Genomic DNA, 23237 nt, shown 5'->3' with positions numbered 1-23237 from the left:
CCTATCGCCGCCGCGCCGCCCCCAGCCCGCCCTCCCCATTGGCTGCGAGGCGACAGGGGAGCGCTCAAAATCGGCTCCCTTCTGCTTGCCAGTCTCTGTGGTCGCGGAGGACTCGGCTTGGAAGGCGGGGCTTGACGGGGCAGGCAAATAGGCTGTGGGGCTTTAACAGCGGGGAAGTGATGGACGCGGGCGTGGCCAATAAGAGGCCTCGTCTCGGGGGGCAGGCGCTGTGATTGGTGAAGGCCGGGATGATCTTGGGGCGGGAGAGGGAAGCTGTGTTCGTGAGGGAGCAGTGCGGTGTGAGGAGGCGAGGCGGGCCCGCTCTCTCCCTACTGGGGCGGCGGTGAAGCAGGTCTAGGCCCCGTAGGGCCTGCTCCGCCTCAAGGGGAGGCGGGTGTGAGGGGCCTGGGGGTCCTGCAGGGCCTAAGCTCTGGGCTTGTGCCTGCCCGGGGTGCAGCACTGGGTCCCGGCCTGTCCTCACACCTGAGGCTGGAAGTGGGCCTGGTGCCTCCCCTCCCACCGGTGAGGTGTCCCCGGGTGCCTGCGAGCCTTTGCCTCACCCTGTGTGTTGCAGGCGAGGCCATGGCAGAGGCTGGCGGTCCCACGCGGCTGCTGGAGGTGTGCGGGCAGAGGCTCTCCCGGTTCCTCCATGATGCCGAGCACAAGCACTTGGCCTGGCTGCGGGAGGTGGAGGAGCAGGGCATGAGGATGCTCGATAGGTAGGGGCAGCCCTCAAGGGCACCTCTCTGTCCCCCAGGGAGCTGGCTGGTCTCAAAGCGCTTCCAGCCCCTGTGAGCGTAAGGCTGCGTGTGGTCCCAGCTGCTGGTGGGCCAGCCCTGGTGCGAGGACTGATGGGTGCTGGGTTTCACAGCTGAGCGACTGTGATTTGACATAGCTGTGGGTTCAGCAGCTTGGTTTGGGCCTTGGTGCCAGGTGGCTGATACATCTCAGTCGCTTGTTTCTCACCTGGCACTCGTCCTTCTCAATGAGTGACCCTTATTTTGTGGATAGTACTGTTTTAGGCAGTGGGAGGAAGTGATCTCTGTCTTCTGCATTTGTCTGCTCAACAGCAACTTTGGGGCTGAACCTGAATTAATGCCCAAAACCCCATCACAGAGGAGGCGTCCCAAGAAAAGGCAGTCCTCCTGCCTGAAAGATGAAAATAAGGAGCCAAACAGGAGGAGGTAGGTGAGTCGGTGTGTTCTGGCTCTGCCGCACAGCCTTTTAAGAGTGAAACAAAATAGTAACTGTTTCCATGTACACAAGAACATAAAATAGCTGCTTTATTCCCCAAGTTAGCAAATACATTTAAAAGGGCATGTCAAGATCAATCAACATTTTGAGTCTTGTGAAAGTTTGGGATAGAATTGGCTGGTTTCCTTCACTTTCATTTTTGTTTTTTCTTTTTTCTGATTAGAAACAAAGAATAGTAAATATTCTATTTTCTTGTCCATTTGGATTTGGGTTTTGTTTGATTTGCTTTTGTTTCAGCACGATTTTTGACCTGAGGTTGCTACCGGTGTTCACTCCCTAAACCTTTGGCTGGTGCCTGAGAGAACCTGAGACTGGAACTTGCTACCAGTGATGTGCATGTCCACGGTTGTTGTTTGAACTGGCAGGCAGAAAGGCTCAAAGGGATTAGTGGTGAAACTGAAGTGGAAATTCCAAGTGATTTGCTTAGAACCAACTGTACTTGAGGCTTTTAAAACTGCTCCTAAATAGGCAACAGTTGCCTGCAAACAGATGCCAAGGCAGGATGGTGTAGGGCATGATTTAATTGCATGTTTAGTCAGGGATGGCTGTGATGCTAATTAACTTCCTTGATGTCACTGCTTCATGGTAGCTGACTGTGTATCTGCTCTCATCTTGGGGTCAGCAGCAAGGTGGTTCAGGTAGCCTTCCCCTCAGAGAAGCGTATGCTGTGAGCTGAGGGTAGGCACACTGACAGTTGTTGTAGTGTGACCCAAACCTTGTCCCTGGGCATGCAGCAGTAAACTCTTTATGCGTTTAAGGCACTTAAATTTTCATAACCATGGTGAAAAACCCACAGAAGTGGACAGGAAGAGTTAGAACTAAAAGACTGTCAGAAACCAGACATGGAGGATGGAGAGAACAGCAAGAATAGTAAGGAAGCGTGGGAAGTTCATGCGTGTGTGTGGTGAAGGAGGGCAGGAGAAGAAAATGTTGCAGATCTAAACGGGGAGAGCTCTTAAGACATACTGTTGGTTTTCAGGTAGCAGCTGGATTGCTCTCCTGAAGAGGACAAGTCTTGCATGTATTTTTCCTCATTTAAACTTAGTTTTGAGAAAGATCTGCTGATGCAACAAAAAGCATGGGCAGGCGTTCATTCATCAACAGGAAGTTCATGCTGCAGTTCAGCACATTGTGCTCCATCCCACAGGGTTAGACCATTGTTGTTTTCCTTGCTCTGTTTTTCTCAGTATGTATTTTAAAACCCATTTCTTAGTCTATTGTTAATTACACATTTCCCACTTAGTCTTTTTTGCTAATTCTAGCAAAAAGTCCCTCTTCTTGCTAGAGGTCAGAATGAGGAGTTAAGGGAACGAGGCTGGAAGGAGGGCAGAGAGTATCAACTTGAATACTGGCAGTAGGACAAGTCACTGCTTGCTGGTGGTCGTGCACCAGGGGCTGTAAAACCTTGTTCTTGCACCGCAGTGGGTTTTCTTAGCTGCCTTTTCTAGTTGTTGCACGCTTCCACGTTAGCTCTCTGTTTCGTCTTTGTCTCCAATCTCCACCCTTTACCTGGCTACCTCTGGGTCACTTTGGCATCGGAAGCTGCCTTTCTCTGGACAACCAAAGTTGTCCTTTGGTTTTGGATTTGTCCACCTGATCTCCTTGACTTGCTGATCAAGTGCGTGGCTCCATCCTCTTGTGGCAAGTCACCTAATGCAGCAGAGGATTTCACTGCCGAAGTTCTCCAAGCCTCTACGTAGTTGGTCAGGTTTAACTGAAGCAATAGGGCTAGAGACAGTTACTGTACCTGATAATTTTTCTCTTAAATAACAGTAATTCAAAGAATTCGTGAGTCCTAACTGTACAGGTATTTTTTTTGTTGCCTTCCTCAGGATTACGCTGTCGGGTACCACATGTATGGCAGCATTGCTGTGTTTCCCAGCCTGTTCACAAACTCTGCGTTTAGAGCCATGGATGTTTTCTCAGCGCTTGGGTCCCTGCCTCCCCAGTGCTTGGGTTGTGTTTTATACTGAGCAGCAGAGCCTTCTGTTTCTAGCTGGGATCTTGTAGATCTGTACAGGGGAGACTTCCACACAGAGTTGATCATGGGAGACTGTGATATCTTCGATCCAAAATCCCTCCCTGTGTGGATGTCTGTACTTTGCTTAAGGCAAACAGAGTGGAGTTGGTTGTACCAGTATGACTTGACTGTTCCCTGGTGTCGGCTCCGCCTGGGGCTGTGGGTTACTGTCTGCAAAGAGCAACGAGTGTCCTGGTACCTCTGCTGCTGCAGTTTGTGTCCATATGATACAACCTTCATTTGTGAGTCAACCCAGCACACCAGGCTGATAGCTGGGGTGGTTGCAGTGAGGGTGTGTGCCCTGCATTCCTGCCTATGGTATAGAGTGGTAACGTCCAGCAAAAAAACACCTTGCAGGCGGCAGAAAGCAGTAAGCAGCAATTTCTAAATTGTTCCAGCTAAATCTGCCAGAGCGCATCTGCGAGCTCTCAAGGTTCAGCTCCTGCATTTCATCAGTGATAAGAGATGGGTTGCGAGGGGGAATGGTGGAGGGAAGAAGCCTGCAGGTTCGCTTCAAAACTTGTTGTCTGCTTTTTTCCTCTAGAAATCATTTGGGAGTGGGAGACTTCTTCATTGCTTCATTTAAAATTGTTTTTCTTTAAGGTTGTCCAGAAGGAGAAGCAGCATCAAGGCAGTGTCTTCCAAGCCAAGTTCCCAAAGGCGCCACAGCAAAGAGCAACCCCAGAACCCCGGCCGTCAGGGGGAAGAGGTGTCCGTGCCCGACTGTGCGGTGAGGTCCCAGGCCAGTGTTAAAACCGAGCTTCCAGCACGGACTGGGAAATGGCTGGCAGAAGCGCGAGTTCCCGTGGTGAAGACAGATTGTCAGGACTGCCCTCAGGGTGCCGAAAGCAGTGATGCAGCCTGTGAGGCTGTTATGGGGGAGCAGTTGCTCAAAGGGGATGCAGCTGCTGAGCTGCATGATGTGTCCTCTGTCACCGCGATCCCTGCTGGCCAGACAGCAAGGGAGAGGGAGGAGGCCCCCAAAAGACAAGCAAGTACCTCCACTCCCAAGGCTGCTAGAAATGGAGATCCTGCCATGCTCCAAGGAGATCAATCTCCTCAAGGCCTTGAAAAGGTGTTTTTCCAGGATTCCGGCAGCAAAATGACTACAGTGAGATCCAAAATGCGCCGTTGCTCTGGACGCCGAAGCTTTGTGGGTGGCCCCCACAAGAGCCGTAGGGCCTCCTTGGCAGAAAAATATTCACTGGCCAGCAAAAGAGAGAGCATGATCCGGAGGTCTATCAGCAGGGCCATTTCAAAGAAGGCAGCAGCGAGAGAATCATCCTCTGCCTCCAGCAGAGTGAGCTGTAAGTTTCTTTTAGTTGTTGAGTGCATTCGTTTGGCTAAGTCAGCTTCTCCGCTTTGGTGCGGGGAGTAAGCAGATGTGGAGCTGCTCATCCGTATTAACTCTGTCTCTGGCTCCTCTTAGTCTCCTTGTCGATAGGCTGTGTGGCTTCCACCCGTTTGGGGTGCAATCTTTGGGTCCTCATCTGCTGTCGGACCGAGTCTCAGGCTGTGTTTTGCTGCAGCAGGTGAAGGAAGCATCTGCTGGGGCATAGGCACAGGGATTGGAGGTTGGGTTACATAGATTGCAGATGGGAAAAAAAAAGAGTGAAAGGGAAAATGCGGTCTGGCTGGTCCTAGCCATGTATGCGGTTTGGCCGATCAGAAGAGACTATTCCCTGGGGAGGGGCTTTAATTTGTGTGTCTTCTGCCAACTCTCCAAAAAATCTATAGGAACTGATTGTCTCCACCCCCTGAAACTTGGCTGAAACTGGCAGAGAACTTAAATGCTTTTTGGGTGAAGATAGAGTGGATGGATTGAGAACAAAATAGCACAGTCATCAGAGGAAACAAGATTCAGAAATCCAGGCTGCTTCTGGTAGCACTAAACTCCTCATGTCCTGTTCCCACTACTCCTGGGAAGGTTTTCTATTTGGACTTTCTAAAATCACTGCTTCTGAAGTCAGATTGGCTTCTAATGAAGCACTGAGGCCTTTGGTATTTAGTTTTGTCAGCTTTGAGTCACACTGTATCTAGGCATTTGTTATAACACTTTCAGCTAAGTGGTGTTATGGGGGGAATGAAATCAGCCTAAATCCACCAAATCTCTGCATAAAACCGTGTAGGGAGGGAGGAGCTGAAGTCAATTGACTGGGAAATGCTATCTCTGACACAGGCAAGAGCATGTTTGTGCAGCTGGAGCAGCCTGCAGGCAGAGGAGCTGCTGCTTCAGTTCTCTGCCTTCCCAGCCTACACCAGTTTGTCAGTGACACTCGAGGGAGGTGGTAGTGCTGGTGTGGAAAGCTGAGATGAGCAATCAGCGTGTTCCCTGGGAGGAAAGCCTGTGCAGAGACCTGAGCTCTACCACGCACACATTGCTGCTGTTGGGAAGCTTCAGAATGAAATCCCCAAGCTAGCTTATGTTTTTCTTCTCCAGGTCAAAGCTCCTTGGAGGTTTTTGTGGAAGAAGATGTGACCAGCAGCATGAGGTGAGGCTACCATGTAAAGCAGGCAGGAAGAAACCACAGAAAACCCTGCAAGGAAGCTATATGGGTCGCTTTTATATTACAGATACAGGCTGGTTTTGTAATGGGCTGTTTAGGTGATGCTGTCACCTGGGGCTGGTTGATATTTCAAAGTTTGTGCTGTTCAGGCACAGCCCTTCCTTTTCAGAACTCTGTTCAGAGCACGGTGAGGTTAAGCACTGCGTTAGCGGGGGTCCAGCCTGTGCCGTAAGGCCTGAGAGGCTGCCAGCAGTTGCTCTGCCTGGTGTTGGCTGACATCATGCGAGTTATGTCCTGGGATTTCTGGCTGTAACCAGCCTCCGAATGCCTGGTGGTGCTGGAGGCCGGTCAGCTGTGGTCTGACCTGAAAGGTGGGCAGGTAAGACGCTCTCAGCCTAAGGCTCACGGAGCTTCCTTTTTACCTGCTACGTGGAAGTTCTGCGGAAGGGGACAAAGCTCATCAGTGTGGTGTTTGGTAATGCAATGGAACAGTCCATCAGAAGAATTTACAGCTCCGCCTTTGTGCGGCCTGGCTGAAACAGGCTTGTGCCTCTGGATGTACTTAGATTTATCTGCACTTTCCTTGGGGTCCCATATGCTGGCTCCATCATATTTTATCACCTGTAACTCACCCTTCAGAGAGCTGAAATTATTAAAATAGCTCTTCTTTTACAGACCTGGACTGGAACTGAATCCTCCAAGTGAAAAGGTAAGTACTAAGGAACAACCTACAAACTATCTGTCTGGACATCTTCTTGTCTGAGTTGATGCCTTTTGCTGAGCATTGCCACTGGAAGCAGGGAATGTGGCCCAGGATCATCCTGTCACGTCCCTTCAAGCTCAGTGAAGGCGCTGCTGAGTTGGACAGTGCTGCCCTTCTAATGCTTAGGCAGCTAGTTAAGCTGGTTGGCTCTCTGGCTCCTGGTGGGCAGAGACATTTTGTGCCTTGATAAGGCCCCTTCAAGATGGAGTTTTTGGAGGTGCTTGGCCAGGTTCCCAGGAGTCAGCGAGCTTTTGCCTGTCAGCTGGGGATGGTGATTGACTGTGTGTATTCTTAGCCTGTCTCTGTCGCGTGGCTGGTTTGAGCTACAAAAATCAGGAGGGCAGTTCGAATTAATGTGCTTTCTTTGGCCACTGAGGCTATGTGTGCAACAAGCTAGCATAAGGCTGCAGTGCTAGCAGGACAAAGAAACCCATTCCCTCCTTTGAGCTGGCAAAAACATCTCATGTGGCTGTGCTGTGAACCAGCTGAGGTGAAAACTAGCCCAGCAGAGAGAGGGCTGGGCTCTGCTTCAGAACAGCTCCCTGGTGCTGTTGGGAACGAGCAGCAGCGGCGGGAATGGGCAGGTGGCTCTGCTCGGGGTTGTGGTGGTGGTAGCTTAGCAGGCAGGGGAAAGCACGGCCTGTGGGCAGGCAGCCTCCTAACACGCTAGGATGCTGTGCTGCAGCGACGTTTTCGCTTGTCCTCCTGTGAATATACCATAATGGTACTTAAAGTGCCTAAGGATCCTGTAACCTGAAACACTTTACAGGGACTTGTCTTTCAGGACTGGAGTACCTGTAGTTTGAAAATTGGTGTCTCCAAGGTGTGTAGAAGTTACCTGTCATTCTCAAGGCACTTTGACTTTGGAGTCCAGGTTCAGTATAGCTCCTGCTCTGGCTGAGAGGTGCTGGGCAACTGCCCTTCCTGCAGAGGCTGGTGTTTCATGAGCAGACCCTCTGTTACTGAAATGAGCCAGTCAGGTCCATGCAGCACAGCTCTAGTTGAGAGAGAAGCAGACCCTAGCCTAGCAGTTGGATTGCATTTGGAAGTGACTGGCCTTTTTCAAGGCAGCAGGTCCACGGTAGCCTTGTTCTTTGGAGGAACTGTGCTAAGAGAACGCTTGTTTCCTTTTCCTGCAGACTCCTGAAGACGTCCTCATTTCAAGCAAAAGTATACAAGCTGCCAGCCCTCCTGCACAGCACTTGTCTCCTCCTGAGCAGCAGGCAGGGAACCATGAAGGTAACTTTGAGTTGGTCTTGCTTTTCTTGCATGAAGCCCCAAAGACACACAGACCAGGGAGTCAACATGAGGGTTTGTGGAAAATCAGGGACTTTTATTGAAACAAAACCACCTCTGACCAGCCAAGGTAATTTTTCAGGTAAACTTTTGATCTCCTGAAGAGGTGAGACATGCAATTAGATAAGCAAGGACATCTTGTAAATGTGTCCAAGCCTTGAGACAAATGCTGTCCTGTCCAACTTCAGTCTGCATAATGAGTAAGTGGGGACACTTTAAAGGGAGATTGCTCTTAGACCTGGAATCTTCCACATAGCATAATGTTCTGTTAAAGCGCCTTGGCATCCCTTTCCTCTGGGTTTACATTATGTGAGGATTTACAGGTCCCATTTATTTACTGTGCCTCAAAGCAAGGAGAGGGAGAGGTTCAGGCTTTTTGTTTATCCCCTGTGGGAACTGTAGGATCTGATAAGCAGCTGTAGCTGGAGTGGAGGGAAGAGTAGCTGGAGGCCTTTTGGTGAGACAGGTTGTGCCTGTTCAGAAGGGTCTGTACAGGCTGCGTACTACAGCACACTTCACAGTGTACACATACAACACTGATATTCCAGTTAGCCATCCAGGCTTCTGGTTTCTCAGTTTGGTTACGTGCCACGGGGCTCTGAGCACCCAGAGCTGGAGGCAGGAACTGGAGCTAGGAACTGGAGCCCTGCAGGATGCCTTGCATATGGTGCTAACCAGAGGTTTCTTCACAGGAAGCTGCGTAAACCCCGACAGTGAACCCCAGAACGAGAACCAGGAACAACCCCACTGTGCCAAGTCCCAGGAGAATCCCTCACGCATCTGGTATGAGACATTTGCAAGGAGGAGGAATGAGCCAGTGGTCTGAAAGGACTCAGGCCTGGCCTTTTAAGTAATTTGTTTTAAAAAGCTTTGGGTGTTTGTTTCCCTACCTTTCCCCTCATTTCCAATGTAGTTTTGAAATCTTCTTTGGCCAGATCTCCTCTCCTGGGAGTTCCTTGTGACTTCTTGAGCCTTTTTTGGGTCTGGGACCCAGGTCTGGCTTAGGAATCGGACATGTGAGTTCATGCACAAACCAGCAAAGGTGACTAAGATAGCACAGTTAACTCACAGCTGAGATGTGACTCTGAGTGGCTCATGAAGGGGTGGTCCAGGAGTGGTTTCAGAAGGGAATGCGAGTAGGTGACTGACCTATTTATTTTTATCTTGTGCAAGTGTCTGGAATACCTGACTTGTTTCCTCACTGCTTGTATTACTGGTGTTTCACGTGAGATTTCAGCTGCTTTTAGCTTTGCCCTCAGTCTCCTGTCCTGGTTTTGCTGGGGTGAATTTGCTGTGGGTAGTGGATGGGAAGGGGAGTAACAGTAACCTCTGTCTTCACGCGGATGCTTAGCACTGTGTGATCGGTCAGGATCTGCAGCCTTCCTCGGGGCTGCTGCTGGATCGGGCCCTGATTGTGCAGTGAGGCAGTCCCCCCTGGTTTTCCCTGGAATTAGGGGATACAAATGAAGTCATTTGTGACACAGGTAAATCTGTGCATGTCCACAGTGTTTGTAAAGCATGTGAAACCCTGCCAGTGAGGCGAGCTGGGCTGGGTAGTTGCAAACACACAGGGGTTATATCTATCTTGTGCTGTTAATACCAGATAGAACAAAGACTTCTTGCTCGCTGGGACTCAGAGTGGAGAATGAGAGTGAGCGTGATGTTGTACATTACTGCTCTGGAACTTGGGTGTTCCCCTGCCAAGTTGTCGTGTGCCTTTCCTGTCCTCGTTCACAACTGGATGGTGTGCCTGCCACAGGGCTGACTGAGTTCATAGGAGACCCCTATGCTCTAATGGCAGCGAGCAGGCAGAGGGAAGGGTGTCACAGCAAGTAAATGCTTCTGGCAAGACTGGGGAGCGTGACGGTCACCTAATGTGCCTCTTGCTAATGCCATCAGGACAAGAAGCTGTAAACAAGCAATGGGTGTTATATGGAATGGGCAGCAGCCAGGGGCTCATACCCTTTCCCCTTTGGATGACAAGCACAAGAATTCAGCAAACCAGACTCCGCCTTCTTCGTCTCCAGCTAGCAAGGTGAGTGGGTGCCATGGCCCTTTGCCTCCCTTTCCCTGGCGGGTACTGACTTCCCTACATCTTCTCCTCTTAGGTTGTTAGACCATTGAAAAACTTCCTGCAGGCTGTGCAGCGAAACCAGCTGCTCGCCAGCCCGGGGCCCACAGGACGTGGGGTGTCATAAAGAACTTCATCAAACGCAATACTCCCACCCGACCTGATCTTAAGGTGTGTCAGAGTCCCACCTTCCCTCTGGTGGGAAGGGAGGGGATCAAGTTTGGGGGAGCGGCAGGAGGGACTGTTTGGTTAGAAAAGCATAAACGTATCCCTAGTTCTGCCTGCTGCCATGGATCAGTGCAGGTCCTTGTAGCAAACCGGCCTCACAATTCTACTTAGCCTCCCCAGGGAAGGGAAACTGGTTGGTGTTGCCTTGCATTGCCTGTCCACACACACTGTTATTGGTCGGGGGTCTTTAGCGCCAATCCTCAAACCTTCCTCATATGCAGAGAAATCTCAGCTGCTCTATCTGTAGTCAGCAGAAACATTTTATATTCTGGGACTGTTGAACCATAGGAAAGTGGGAAGCTTTTCTCTTTGCAGTGGGAATCTGTCCTTGTGTCTTGCATAATTGGCTGCTGCAAGACAGCAGCTGACAACAGACTGAAAGACAGGCAGTGTGGGGTCAGGCAATGGGTTCTCTACCACGTACTGGTAAGGAGCTGCAGCTAAGAACGGGGTGCGTGTGCTATGAAGGGGGATTCCAGTGTTACTTCCAAACCCTTAATCATTTTTTTAATGTCTCTTCTCTACAGGGAGACTTTGTTGTAAGTAATGACACCCTTAACTGTGGGGGCTGGAAGATTATAACGGCTGTGCTTCTTGCCTCACGGGCACTGACAGCTCCTTCCCCTCACACTGGCATCCATGCAGCGCTCTGTCCAAATAAGTAAACTGGCCACACCAGTGGTGAGGTGGCAGGATCTCTTTGCAGGTGTGTTCTGCTGGGGCTGGGAACTGCTAGGATACCTTTTGGTCTCTAAGCAAGGCTACTTGCACTGTACTCCTTCTCCCCTGTTCTTCCAGCTGCTGGTGTAGGTAACACCGTCCCAGGCAGGATGCATTTGCTACAGGTGGTCACCTACAGCAGGAGTGTGCTGTTCCTTGCCTAAACATATTCTCTACAGCCGAAGGACTGAGGTGTTTCCCTCCTATACCCGTGACTCTTCTGCTCTTATTATTTGAATAAGCACTGTTGCCAAACCTGCGTTGTTTCTTCCCTACTATTCACTTCCCATCCCGGTGTGTGGGTGAATATGACTCTGACAGTGACTTCTTTGTTTAGCAGGCTGCCTAGCCTCTAGCTGCCTGTGCACAAGCAGCCTGAGGGTAGAAACAGGCCCCAGCAATTGGTACAGTCTGAACTCATCTCGCTTCAGGAGAAGGAGCGGCAGAGACTGGAAAGCCTCAGGAAGAAGCAGGAGGCTGAGGAACAGAGGAAAAAGAAAGTGGAGGAGGAAAAGAGGCGGCGGCAGGCAGAAATGAAGCAGTGAGTTGGGTCCCTTACCTCCTGCTCCTTCCTGAGTTCAGCACAGAATTGCCTTGGCGGCCTCTCCCGCCAGGTGGACAGCACTGCTGTACCGTGCTTTGTGCCTCCCACTTGGAAGGAGCGTTTTGCAAGGGATGCTGCCTGGGCACCCTGAGCCCTGCTGTTCGTGGCTCGTGGCAGTAAGAACTGCATTGGTGCAAAGCACCTGCTAATGCCTGAACTTAACCCAGAAGTGAGCTGAGGCTCAGCTCAGCCAAAGCAAGTCAAGCAAAATAACTGTTTTCCCCAACTACCATGGCAAGTCCCTGTCCCCCCATCACCCTCTGTGCTAGAGCAGACAAAGCTAACAAGCCCCTCTTGCACACACGCTGCCCAGGAAGAGGGAAGAGCGTCTGAGGAAGGCACTGCAGGCTCGGGAGCGGGTGGAACAAATGGAAGAAGAGAAGAAAAAGCGGATGGAGCAGAAGATTTCACAGAGTGATGAGAGGGTAAGAAGGCTGACCAAGCTTTGGACTACTCAGTACAGTGATGTTATCTTGGTGAGCTGTGAGACCAGGAGGGTGCAAACAGGCCACTGGCATGATACGTGCAAGCACAGGGTTGCTGCTGATGGTGACTAATCAGGTGGTGGGTAAGTCTGCATCAGAGACACTGAAATTCTCTGTCTAAGAAGAGGAGGCTTTTGTTCTCCATACCTCTGCAGTGGTTCTAAACGTTCCTGTTCTGACATGCAGTGTTTATGGTGCTCTGCATTCAAGGAATGTGGCAGCATCCCTTGACTGTCCTGTGAACAGGCCCTGCAGATGAGACAGCCTTACTCAGCTTACAGTGCACTCAGAGTGAGCTGTTTGCACAAAATGTTACAGGCAGCGAAGCCGCAGTGCTTGCAGGGGGCTGCAAAGATGTGGTGGGAAAGAATAGCTACCAAGCGTGCAAGGGATGCTTGTCACTAGTAGACTTGGCCGTATGTGCATTTGTATCATGTTTGGTTTTTAAAGCCTTGTCTGGCCCTCTTTTGAGGACAGGTAGAGGATGAAGAGCACGCCAGGATGGGCCGTTGATGACGCGTGCAGACAGTGTTGCTGCTTTTGCACAACCGTGCAGGTTCTGCAGGATTGAGGGAGGCTGTGCCTGACTGGCCCGTAGCCTTAGCAGCCTTTGGGAGAAGGATGGTTGCTTGTTTTGGGAGGTGGACTAAAGTGACCTTCGGAAGGGGTCAGCCTTCCCTCAGAGGAATCGTGCTCCTTTCAGCCTTTCCCAAAACCTGAGTGGCCAAAAGTACACCCAGCCCTGGCTAGTCGTCTGCTGCGGACGTGCTAATGCTTTTACTGGGACAGACAGCTCAGGTGAGGGAACCATGTCTCTGGGGCTCAGTCAGCTTTCACATCCCCAGTTCATACTCCAGTTCAGTTAGTCGACAGCAGCACTGCAGGCAAAGCAGAAACCAGATGCTAGATCCCCTTGTTCTGCAGAGAATCACTTACAAGATGGAGGCATGTATTTTGGGGTTGTGTAATGGTCTCTGTGCTCCTTTCTCCTGTCACTCCAAGTGATGGGTGTCTCTTCACATGGCCTGTAGTAAGTGGTGGGCTTGCTGCACGAGGTTGGTGCTAAATCCAATGCACGTGTGCCCCTTGCTGGGTGTTGGGTTCTCGGTCTCTTTAGGATGTGGAATATACGGGCTTCAGACGCCAGAAGCAGTCCCCGTCCTCCATTTGGACAAGGCTGTGAGGTGTGTCCTCGGGGGCGGCGGAGCAGACGCGTGTGGCTTTCTCAGGTGCGCCTCTCGCAAGTGCGGGAAGAGAAAGTGGCAGAGGAGCGGAGCAAGAAAAAACTGTCCAAGAAGCATGGGGAAGCTGATGCACGGAAGCAGAAAGCGCTGAGGGTGGTAAGAGCAACCCTAGGCCCCTCCTGTGTGTAGAAAAGGAAAGGAGTAGCAGGGAACCAGTGCACTGTTCTCCCTGGTGGGACAGGGAGGGGTTACTGCCTCTCCTGCTGTAGGGATTTTATGAGATATAACTAGCAGAGGCTGTCTCAAGCATTCGCTTCATATCCTCCCATCTTTCCCCACTTGAGCTGGAGGGTTACAAGGGTTTTCTTCTTTCTTCTTCAGGAGGAAGATGAATTTGAGCGGCAAGAACCACTGCAGAAAAGGAGAGAGGATGAAGTGAAAGAAAAAGGAAAGAAAGTCTTGGAACTGAAAAAGCTTGTAGAGCAGCAACAGGTGGAACAAGTGAAGGAGAGGTATGAGCTTGTTTCTGTCCTGGAGGAGGGGACTTGGCAACAGGCGTGGTGAAGCAGTAAGTGTAAATAGTATTGCTGAAATTGGGAGGCTGGTGTGAGTGTCAGGCTGTCCCAAAGGTTTGGGGTGCCGAAGCAAGAGGCTATAAGAATGCTTGGGGGGGTGTGGATGGACGTGCTTTCCTCTATAACTAAATTACAGGGTTTTTTTCCCCAGGGATCACAAGCAGCGAGGGAAACAGAAGGCCCCCCACCCACAGCTGGAGTCAGCAGTGTTTACTGAAAAAAACATAAAGGTGGGGAGTTGAAGTGGTCTTGGAACAACTTCTCTGTTGTAAACTAGTGAAGCATAGGATACACAGACCTATTTTAAGATCAGACTTGTTTTCCAAGTGCTGTGTTACTGGTTAAGGCTTTAACATTCACTATTATGTTATTTAGAGGAACAAATACAATAAAACCGATGACAAGCCAAGCATGTTATTGTAAGGAGTTGGGGTTTGTGTAAGAATAAGCCAGCTCTGTTAACAAAGTTGGGGTTGACTGTTTTCTCGTTAGCAGGTGAGCCTTCTCAACCCCATCGCAAGATGGATGACAGCCATGCAATGGCACTTTGAAGAACACCTCCAAATGGCATTCACTGATACTTAAATTAATACGGAAATTAGTAAGAGATTTTTTTTTTCCTACTACATTCACTCACTATATTTGGAGGATGTGATCCCCATAACAAACTTCAGGTATCATATGGCTTCCTGTAACTTCATTTGCACTTATACAAAGAATGTTACGGCTTAAAGTCAAGGCTGTTTGTCTCAAAATATCACAGTAACATTTTCTTTCCACTCTCTTTCTACTCTTAACATCACTCTTTCTTCTGCCTTCTTCAGTAGTGAAAAATCAAACCCCCAAATGCTGCTACTCTTAAGGATAAATTCCTCCTTCTGTATTTGCTGTTGCTGCTCTTACTTACTAGGTCCGTGACATTCAAACTCCTATTTGTGCTATATAATTTTAATGAAGGTCTAAATTCTTCATATGTTGCCAGCAACTGGGCTGGAGTGAGCCACAGCAAAGCTCCTCCAGATAAGAGAGAAGTTGAATATAATTCAAAGTGCCTGCAGCTCTTGCCCTCCTGTTAGCTCTTCCCTACTGAGTAGCATGGGAGAAGAAACTCCTGGAAAAAGTGGTTTTGGTTGAAAAGGAGCTTAAGCAGTGAAATTTTTTCTCTTTATTAGGAGGAAGAGAGCCCAAAAGAGCTGCACCAGCTGCCTGGGCAGGAGAAGAGAGCCAAGCAACCAGAATCCATTGCCGTGGCTTCTGATCCCTGGTGCAAAGTGGTAAAGGTGAGCATGGGCTCTAGAGACCTTGGCGATCTGGATCTGAGCAAAGACAGGAGCTGCTCTGAGTCTTGGGTTTGGTTTTCTTCTGCAAAAGAAGACACAGGGGGACTGAGGATTTTTTTTTTGCAAGGGCCCCAGAAAATATGGCTCAGTTTCAGGGATAGTCTGGTTGTTTTGCTTGGGTGAACGTGAATGAAGAATGACTTAATTCTTGCGTCTTAACAGGAGGAAGATGGTCTGCAGGAGCCCCAGCAGCAGCTGGGAGAGGAGAAAAAAATCAAGCAACCAGAAGCATTGACTGCTGCCTCTGGCACATGGCTGAGCAAAACTGTAAAGGTGAGTCCTGGTTCCAGCAGAGCCCTCAAATAAAATGAGTCTGTGGTGTCTAATTGGCCCCTGTGGTTTGGAGCCAGCCTGCAGACTTATTATCCATCAGCGATGGAGCAGGAAATTAAATCCTCTGGTGCAGGCTGTTGGGGTTCGACGGGCGTCTGTGCAGAGGATGGGGATGTCTGTCGTCTTGGGTGCTTGGCCGAGAGCTCGGCGGAGGGGGAACCCGAAGGAAAAACGAGTGTTATCTGGGAAAAGATGCTGGAAATGGCCACGGGATGGCAGCACGTCACGAGCCGTCAGCTCAGCCTGCCCCGGCACTGGGAGCAACCCTGGCCCCGCCGGCTGGCGCAGCCTGGCTCCTAGGTCTCTAGAAGCCTGTTTGAATTGGAGCTGCTTAAACCCGATCACTGGAGAGGTGGAGAAAAAGCTGCTCAAAGAGTCAGACTTGAGTGCTGCTTCTACCGGTAAACTCTCTTGTCTTGGGGCTGACTGCCTCCTCTTCTTCCTGCTTGACTTCTCCATGCTGTGACTCATGTCGGAGCTCTAGAGCATGAAAACCAGATCTGCCGTGAAACATGTGAAAGGGTTTGAGTGGTAGAGCTGTGTGCGCAAAAGCCAAGTACTTAGACATACATGGTATGATCTAAGGCTTTTCTACAAAAAACAGGAAGGGAAAAGGGTTAAAAGTAGTTCTCAAGTCGCTGAGCACAGTGACAGGTTTTGTATTTGTACAGATGTGTCTACACTTCTGCATTCCCTTAATGCAAAGAGTCCTGAAGAATTAGGGTTGCTTTCCTAGTTTATTCTCTGGTCAGCACCTCTAGGCACTCCTGTACTACATACGACTGTCAGGTCTTCTGGTCATCCCTGTTCCTCACCACAAAGCCAGGAGGTATCTCCGAGCTTTGGCTTGCGCTGTGCAGCGTGAAACCCCCGGCAGGTGAATGCCCACCCTGCAGCTCCAACGTGAAAGGGAGCCCTGGCTTTTTGCTGGCCGGGTACTGGCAGGCTCCTCCTGGCAGCTTGGAAGCTGCAGGGTAGGCAAGCGACTGCTTCAGCTCTGCGGTTTGCAGTCCCTGCTGCAGTATGCAGTCCCGTGCTACAGCTTGGCTTTCAGCGGGCCATGGTTTCACAGCAAAGTTGAGTTAAAAAAAAAAAAAAACAAACAAAACAAAAAAAACAAACAAAAAAAAACCAAAAGGATTTGAGCACTTCTGGGTTTTACCGACAACCTCAACCCAAGTTACCTGTCAAGTAGGACTGTTACAGATGTTCCAGTCAATGTGTAGATCAAAGGCTTCCCATACACAGGTTGGTGACCTTTTTGGCGCTCCTGGTTTTTGAACTAGGGATGAAAATGAGCGTGAATGATGCATCTGCCCTAGGAAGTCAGCTGTCGGCTCTTGTTTCTGGCCACCTTCCTTTACAGTGAAGTTCCTTGCCCAGCACGTGGCATTGGGAACTCACCTCTTAACTCGTGCCTGGTGCTCAGCGTGCGGGTGCTGCCTAAACACCTTAAGAGCATCTTGCTGGGGATCTAAGCTGGGGCCTCAGCACAGCCTGTCCGTCTTGCTGGTGCCAGAGCCTTGAGGCGCCTGCGAAGGGCCGGACTGCGTGGGTCTGGTCGTCAGCCTGCCCTGGCAAGGCAAGCTCTCCTGCCAGACTGGAAGGTCTGCTTCCCGCTCTAATCAGCGCTGTCTCTGTGGTTTCAGAAATCTATCTCCACATCCTACTTAGGACCCCCGAAGGGCACAAAGGAATCCAGATCCCCAAAGGTAAACGAAAATAACTACGGGATGGATCTGAACAGTGATGACTCCACGGATGATGAGAATGAACCTCGGAAGCCTGTCCCTGCCTGGGCTGATGGTAGGTGCCAAGTTTGGTTCCGTTTCCTTTAATTCCTTCCCTGGGAAGCTGGAGCTTTCCAGATTCACTTGGTGCAATCTCAGCTTCCCCAAAGCGCAGCCCAGGAGCGTGTGAGGCTTCAGCAGTGCTGGCAGCTGCAGGCTCGGAGGGGTGAGCGGACCGGGGCTGCTTTCCTCCAAGTGCTGTTGTGTTGAAGTTAAACCGAAGTCCTCCATGCATGCGTTTGGATCTGAGGGTGTGAAAAGAATGGTGGGGGCTCACTAGTGATGAGGCAGCCCGTCCTCCTGAGGGAAACTGAGGTGTGGTGGGTTTGGGATATGGCTCGTGTGCTGAGTAACTTTAAACAAGCGCTGCTGGCAACCTGAAGGTGGGTGTGGGGCTCGAAGCTTTGCAACAAGCAAGGAAACTGTTAATCCCACTCACTGTACAGGTAATAGTTTTTCAGGCGTGGAAGAAAAGCGGCTGTCCTGCAGGCTCTGAGGGAAAGGGCACCTTAAGCAGAGCACTGAAAACTTATTTGTAATGAGCCTGCTTCTCTGATACGGTTGTTTCCATAGGGTCGCAGCTGAATCAAGCCATTCGATACCAATACTATCACCCAGTGAATGTTGACCAACTCTTTGGGCTAATTCCAAGCCCTAAGCTGGAGGATATTTTTGGCAAGAGCAAACCTCGATACTTCAAGCGCACGAGCTCTGCAGTTTGGCATTCCCCGCCTGAGACCAAGTCTACCTGTGGCCCATCTTGCAACTTCAAAAACTGAGAAAATGCAAAGAAATGTGTTTTATGACAATGGGGTGTATCGGTTTGTGTTGTCTTAGCAGGCAGTGTATTTACAATTTTAAGCTTTTTTTTTTTGTACCAAAATAAAAATACTGAATAAAATCCTGAATAAAAATACTGAATAATCAGTGTGTGTCTCTCTCCTTTCCCCCAGCATGGTGGGATAATGCTCCTGGATGGCCGATGTGAGATCGATGCATTTTCACTTGCAGAAACCACAGCCAGATGTCTGAAGACGTGATGTTGCACCATTATGCATTCCCTCAGGTTGCTTGCAGAATCTTACACAAGGAAGCTATGAAGTTGCTGTAGGGAAGATCAAATTTTTTAATCGACCTGAGGGGGTAATGTTTTCATAGCCCCTTCTGTACTACATTTCTGTATTTAACAATGCTTCTATCTGCAAGTAGCTTTCCTTCTAGAATTCTTGTGACCTCTTGTCCCTACTTTTTCCTGCAGTTAGAAAAATCTGCTTGGATGGTTTACGCAATGTCTAAATGTCTTGTCACTGGTCTTCTCTAATGGAAAAATGAAGCCCAGGCGAAGTTCTTAGTCCTGTCTTTCTAGGAGACTTTAGCTTACAGTCCCGCTTGGGCAGGAGGCAGGTTTATTTGGAGGTTGTGGCTTGGAAAGGATAAGCACATCAGCTGCTGGCCATCTCCTGCCTCCTGCAGCGTGCCCCGAGCCCGGGCAGCGCTCGCATGGCGGCTGCTGTGGCACGCTGGCACGGCTGCGGAGGGGCCCGGGGCCCTGCAGCGCTGCTGGGGCCGGCTGCGCACCCGCGCTGTGTCTCGGCCGCCCTGGAGGGCTAGCTGGCACTGCCAGCAGCGTTCCGAGAGCGATTCGGCTAAATAAACCTGCTGACAGTAGCGATGAGGAAGATGCTTAGATAAAAAGGGAAAGTCCCCCAGCCGGAGCCGAGTCCCGTACTCACCATAATAACCTTTCCTTCCTCTTTCTTCAGTTCTCCCCTCTCGGGCTGTGCGGTCTAGCACAAACATGAGCGCAGCGGAGGGGCTCTGTCCCGCGTTAGGTGATGTGAGGCGTTGCTCTGGGATCCCTTGTGCAGGCACAGGGCTGGGGCTATTGGCTTTCTCCGCGTGGTCAGAGCTGTGAGCCTGCCTCGAGGAGCAGGAGGAGGGTCCCTGTCCCCAGCCGGTGCAGCCCCGCACTGTCCCCAGCACAGGGCTGGTGCCACGAGGTCTCCTTCCCCCCGACCTTCAGGTGCAGGCTGCCAAGAGTGAATGCAGAAATGTGGCCGTGGACCTGTTCAGAGTTCTCTGCGCCTGCTTACCTCCACTCAGAGGAGGTTTCAAGCTGGCCAGAGTGGTTTTGTGGAGCTTTGTGACAGGCTTGGAGGGTGTTAAGTAGTTTCGAAGAGTTTGCAAGTGTCTCGGTGGAAGAGTCTTGCAGGCAGTTAGAGCTTTTGATGGGTCTTTAGAGCTTTGAGCTCCGCAGAGCCGGTGACAGTGGTTGAGATGAGCTTTGCAGAGGCACAGAGCAGCTCCGAGTGCGTGAGCAGAGCTCTGCAGCAGCTAAAGGCTGTTTAAAGCTGCTCGCCAGGAGCTCCGTCCTGGCTGCCCGATTGCCTCCCAACTCCTGGGTCCCCCCAGCTTTTCTGTTCCTCTTGGGCTCCCTCATTGTCCCACTGGATGTCTGTGGGGCTCTCCGTGACTCTTGCTCTTCTGGCTGGTCTCTCTGGAGTCCCCCGGGCAATCTGGGGTTATCTCAGTCTCTTTTGGACTCTCTTGGGTCCCTCCAGGATTTCAGTGTCCCTCGGGTCTTGCAGCCTCTCTCAGTAGTGTCACCCAAAGGAATAACTCGTAAGGTATAAGACGCATCTGATTTAGTCTTTACTGAAAGAGGCTGAGCCTGTTGGAGGGGAGACGTGCTCAGACTCAGACGATCGCAGCGGCGCCCGTGGGGAGCGCTCCTGCCGCCGCCTCCTCGATGCATTAGGTGTCGGGGGCACTGACAGCGCTCTCCCCAGGGCAGCAGCAATCGAAGGGTCCGGCTGGTCCCACAGCTCTGGCGATCACCTTGGTGCATCCCCACCTCCCTCCTGCTCCCCGCCGCCTCCAGCCCAGCCCGGCTGCACCCCGCTCCTTCCTCTCATGCCGGGTGCTGCAGAGCTGATTTCAGCCTATGTGGTAACACCCTCGCTTGGTCTTTCTTGCATTTGCCAGGGTTTTGTTCCTCTGCGCTTTCCTGGGTGCTCTGGGCTCCCTTGGTTCAGCTCTCTGGGGCTCTCTTGGATTCACCTGGGCTTTCCTGGTCTCTCTGGGGCTCTCTTAGCATCACTTGAGCTCTCTTGGGATCTCCCTGGAGGTTTTTTCCCCCAGTTTCTCTGAGCTTCCTTGGGGTCTCTTGACCTCTCTCACTAGTGGCTTCCTCAGGTGCTTCCAGGGTGGCCGTGGCACCTCTGAGCTTTCTTAATCTCTGCAGACCATCTGGGATGCTCTTGTGTTGCCCGTTTCCCCAGGCTCTCTTGGGCTATTTCAGGCTCCCCCGGTGTTCTCAGGCTCCCCTGAGCACAGACTCCGGCTGTTCCCTGCCAGCTGGCTTCTGTCCCTCCTGGTGATCCTCAAATTACCTCGTTAGACATTGCCAAGGAGGCAATGATTTCCGGACCCTGGCAGGGGACGGGAGCTGGAGGTCAGGCTCTCATCTGGAGCTGGCTAGAGGTGCCTGGCTGCAGGAGGATCGAGGTTTGCCGGCAGGGCCATCAGTCAGCATCGCGCTTGGGGACGAAACAGGTTTTGTTTCAGCCCCGTGCTGGTGCAAGCAGCACCCGTCAGACCACAGGCTTGATGTTCTGGCGACGAGCAAGAAGTTCCCAGGAGGGGCCCCGCCGAAACCGCAGCGATTGCCAAAGCGTTTCCAGTCCGGGACAGGCAATCAACAAAAGCCGTGAAGCAATTTTGGAGGATGTGTAATTGGCTGGGCCAAGAAGCTGGCGGAGCCCTGCCAGGCTGCAAAGGGACCCGGTAGGTCCGGTCCCCTGTGCAGCCCCGGTTCGGGCATCAGGCCGGTGTCGCTGGCCCGAGGCTGGGAGCTGGCACCCTCGCCTCTCCTGGGGAGGGGAGCTGCTGGTCCCGCTGCCGGCAGGGCTCTGGCGAGGGCTGTGCGCAGAGCGGGACGGGGCTACGGGGACAGAGGGTGGTCCCAGGTGTCACCTCAGCAGACACAGGGATCTGGAGCTCAGGACTGGGGCTGAGCGCCAGAACTGGGTCACTGGGGAGGAAAAGCAGCGGTGTTCTTGCCCATGGTGAGAGCTGTGCTGGTCCCCAGAGCGACCGGGAAGTTTAAACGGATTTGCGCTTCGTTAATCCAACTCTCTGCTCGGCTGCATAGCGGTGCTCCTAGTAATGGGAGAGAAGCCAGACCATGGGCCTGGACAGCATCCCCGGGGGCTGCCCGGACCCTGGAGGGTCCTGGGGCATTGCTGCTGACACAGGAGCGGATGGAAACGTGACAGCATGAAGAGATTTCTGAGAGGGGATCTTTATTTCACAAAAGGAGAGGGAGAAGGCCTTCTTGGAAACTACGGGATCAGACAGAAATACAGACACCCTCATCAATATACAAATCATAGAGAATGAACCATGGGTAGTGAATAAAAACCTCCGCTGCCAAGTTGTGTTTGGGCACTCCCGACACCGGTCACCAAACACTGAAGTTTCAGATTCACCCTTTGCCTCATCCCGGTTTCCTACAGCCTCAGCTCGGGTCCTTCCCACCCACCCAGGACCTCGGAGGAGGTCCTGTCTGGACCTGTAATGCACGAACACATCCCAGCTCCACGCGGTCATTCCTACGCTCCTCTGGAGGATCAGCCAGAGCCTGACCGCGCCTGTTGGAAGGTGCTTTCAGCACTAAAAAGACCTCTCATAAAGAGGGGAAACATCTCCCAGACCCCTCATCTCCTCTCAACGCATGTGCAAGCTCCGTCAGTGAGCCGCCAGGCCAGAGCCCCTCGCTGAAGCGAGTCCTGCTTGTCAAATGTATCCTATATTCAGCTTGGGTTTTACTTCTCTGAGAGCAGCCAGCTCCTGTAACGTCTCATTGTTTAATCCAGATTTCTTCAACCTTTGGAGAGGAGAAGGAAAGAGGTTAAATCCACCCAAGCTATTGACTGTTGGCCATGACATTGCAGAGCCAAAACCAAGGACAAAAAGCAGCCAGCGTGGGGTTTTTTCTGGTGCTGCCTGGCCCCTGTCCTAGCCGGCTTTTTCTGCTTCAGCAAGCAGAGAGCGTGGGGGAGACTGAGGCTCGGGCTGGTCCATGGAGCCCTCTCAGCTGGGTAACCACAGCTCCACCAAAGCGCTGGGCACCCGGCAGGGTCCTGCCCTGGCAGCCAGAGCTGGGCTCCATGGTCCCAGCGTTCACTTGGCTGGGTCACGGCAACCCCTTGGCCACACCGGGGCAAGGAGCTGGCATCGGCAGGGCCAGCCTCGGGGCGAGAACGGTGCCGTCACACGGAGCAGCCATCTCCGCTGCCTGCCTCGGGGCCGATGAAACACGTCCCCCCCCCGTTTTGTGCATTAGCAGCGTGTCCCGAGACATTACCGACCGCTTGAGGAAAGCAGTAGGTCTAACCACACTGATTCCAGCAGTGAGCGGCTGGTAGAGCTGTGGGGGGACGGCAGGGCAGCTGCCTGCTAGCTGGCAGGAGGCAGAGCCAGCTCCGGCTGCCGTGCGGCGCTCTCCCGATTGAGCCGCCCAGCACCTCGCCATCCCGAGACGCCTTTGGAGAAGGGCGCCGGGAGCAGCCGTAGCTTCGTGGAAAACACCCTCCCACCTCGTAGGGCAGGCTGGGAGCTGCGGCGTGGGGGGGCTCACGTCACGCTTGGTCTGTCCCAGTCCCCGCGGGGAGCAGCCCCGTGGCCGGAGGAGCACTGCAGCCGGGGCGATGCCCCGGGGGAGCCGAAAGCCCCTTACCACAGCTTCTGCAAGACGCCAGTGGGATGCCTGAGCGCCTCGCACAGCAGCCGCACGCTGCCATCTCCCAGGTCGTTCTCGCTCAGGTCCAGGTTCTCCAAGCTCCGGCTGGCACTGAGCACGGCGCAGAGGTCCTCACAGCAGGCGCCGGTGAGTCGGCACTGCCACAGGCTGCCGGGGAGGTGTTTGGAGAAAGGAGAGGTTTGGACATTCCATGCACAGTCCTTCACAGCCAGAAACCTTGCCTGTGCTGCCTGCCCACCTGCCCCAGGTCCTCTGCATGCCTGGAAACAGCCTCCAGGGAGGACTTGCTCCAAAGCCTTGCTC

The 23237-nt window shown here is 52.1% G+C and overlaps 1 protein-coding gene across 1 annotated transcript; it reads left to right on the top strand.

Moving 5' to 3' along the window:
* The first annotated feature begins 464 nt into the window (after positions 1–464).
* On the top strand, positions 465–18091 carry LOC127016860 (inner centromere protein-like). Its single transcript, XM_050897611.1, is given in 19 exon segments — positions 465–719; positions 1071–1184; positions 3878–4581; positions 5715–5766; positions 6457–6490; positions 7684–7783; positions 8533–8623; positions 9740–9875; positions 9949–10024; positions 10027–10082; positions 11291–11400; positions 11777–11888; positions 13178–13288; positions 13514–13644; positions 13859–13937; positions 14880–14987; positions 15210–15320; positions 17030–17186; positions 17744–18091. Coding segments are annotated over 19 exon segments (2625 nt in total). The 5' UTR covers positions 465–582; the 3' UTR covers positions 17950–18091.
* Positions 18092–23237: the final 5146 nt, after the last annotated feature.

This window comes from Gymnogyps californianus, chromosome 5 (assembly GCF_018139145.2).
Source record: "Gymnogyps californianus isolate 813 chromosome 5, ASM1813914v2, whole genome shotgun sequence".
NCBI lineage: Eukaryota > Metazoa > Chordata > Aves > Accipitriformes > Cathartidae > Gymnogyps > Gymnogyps californianus.
This window is presented reverse-complemented; position numbering and strand designations above follow the sequence as displayed.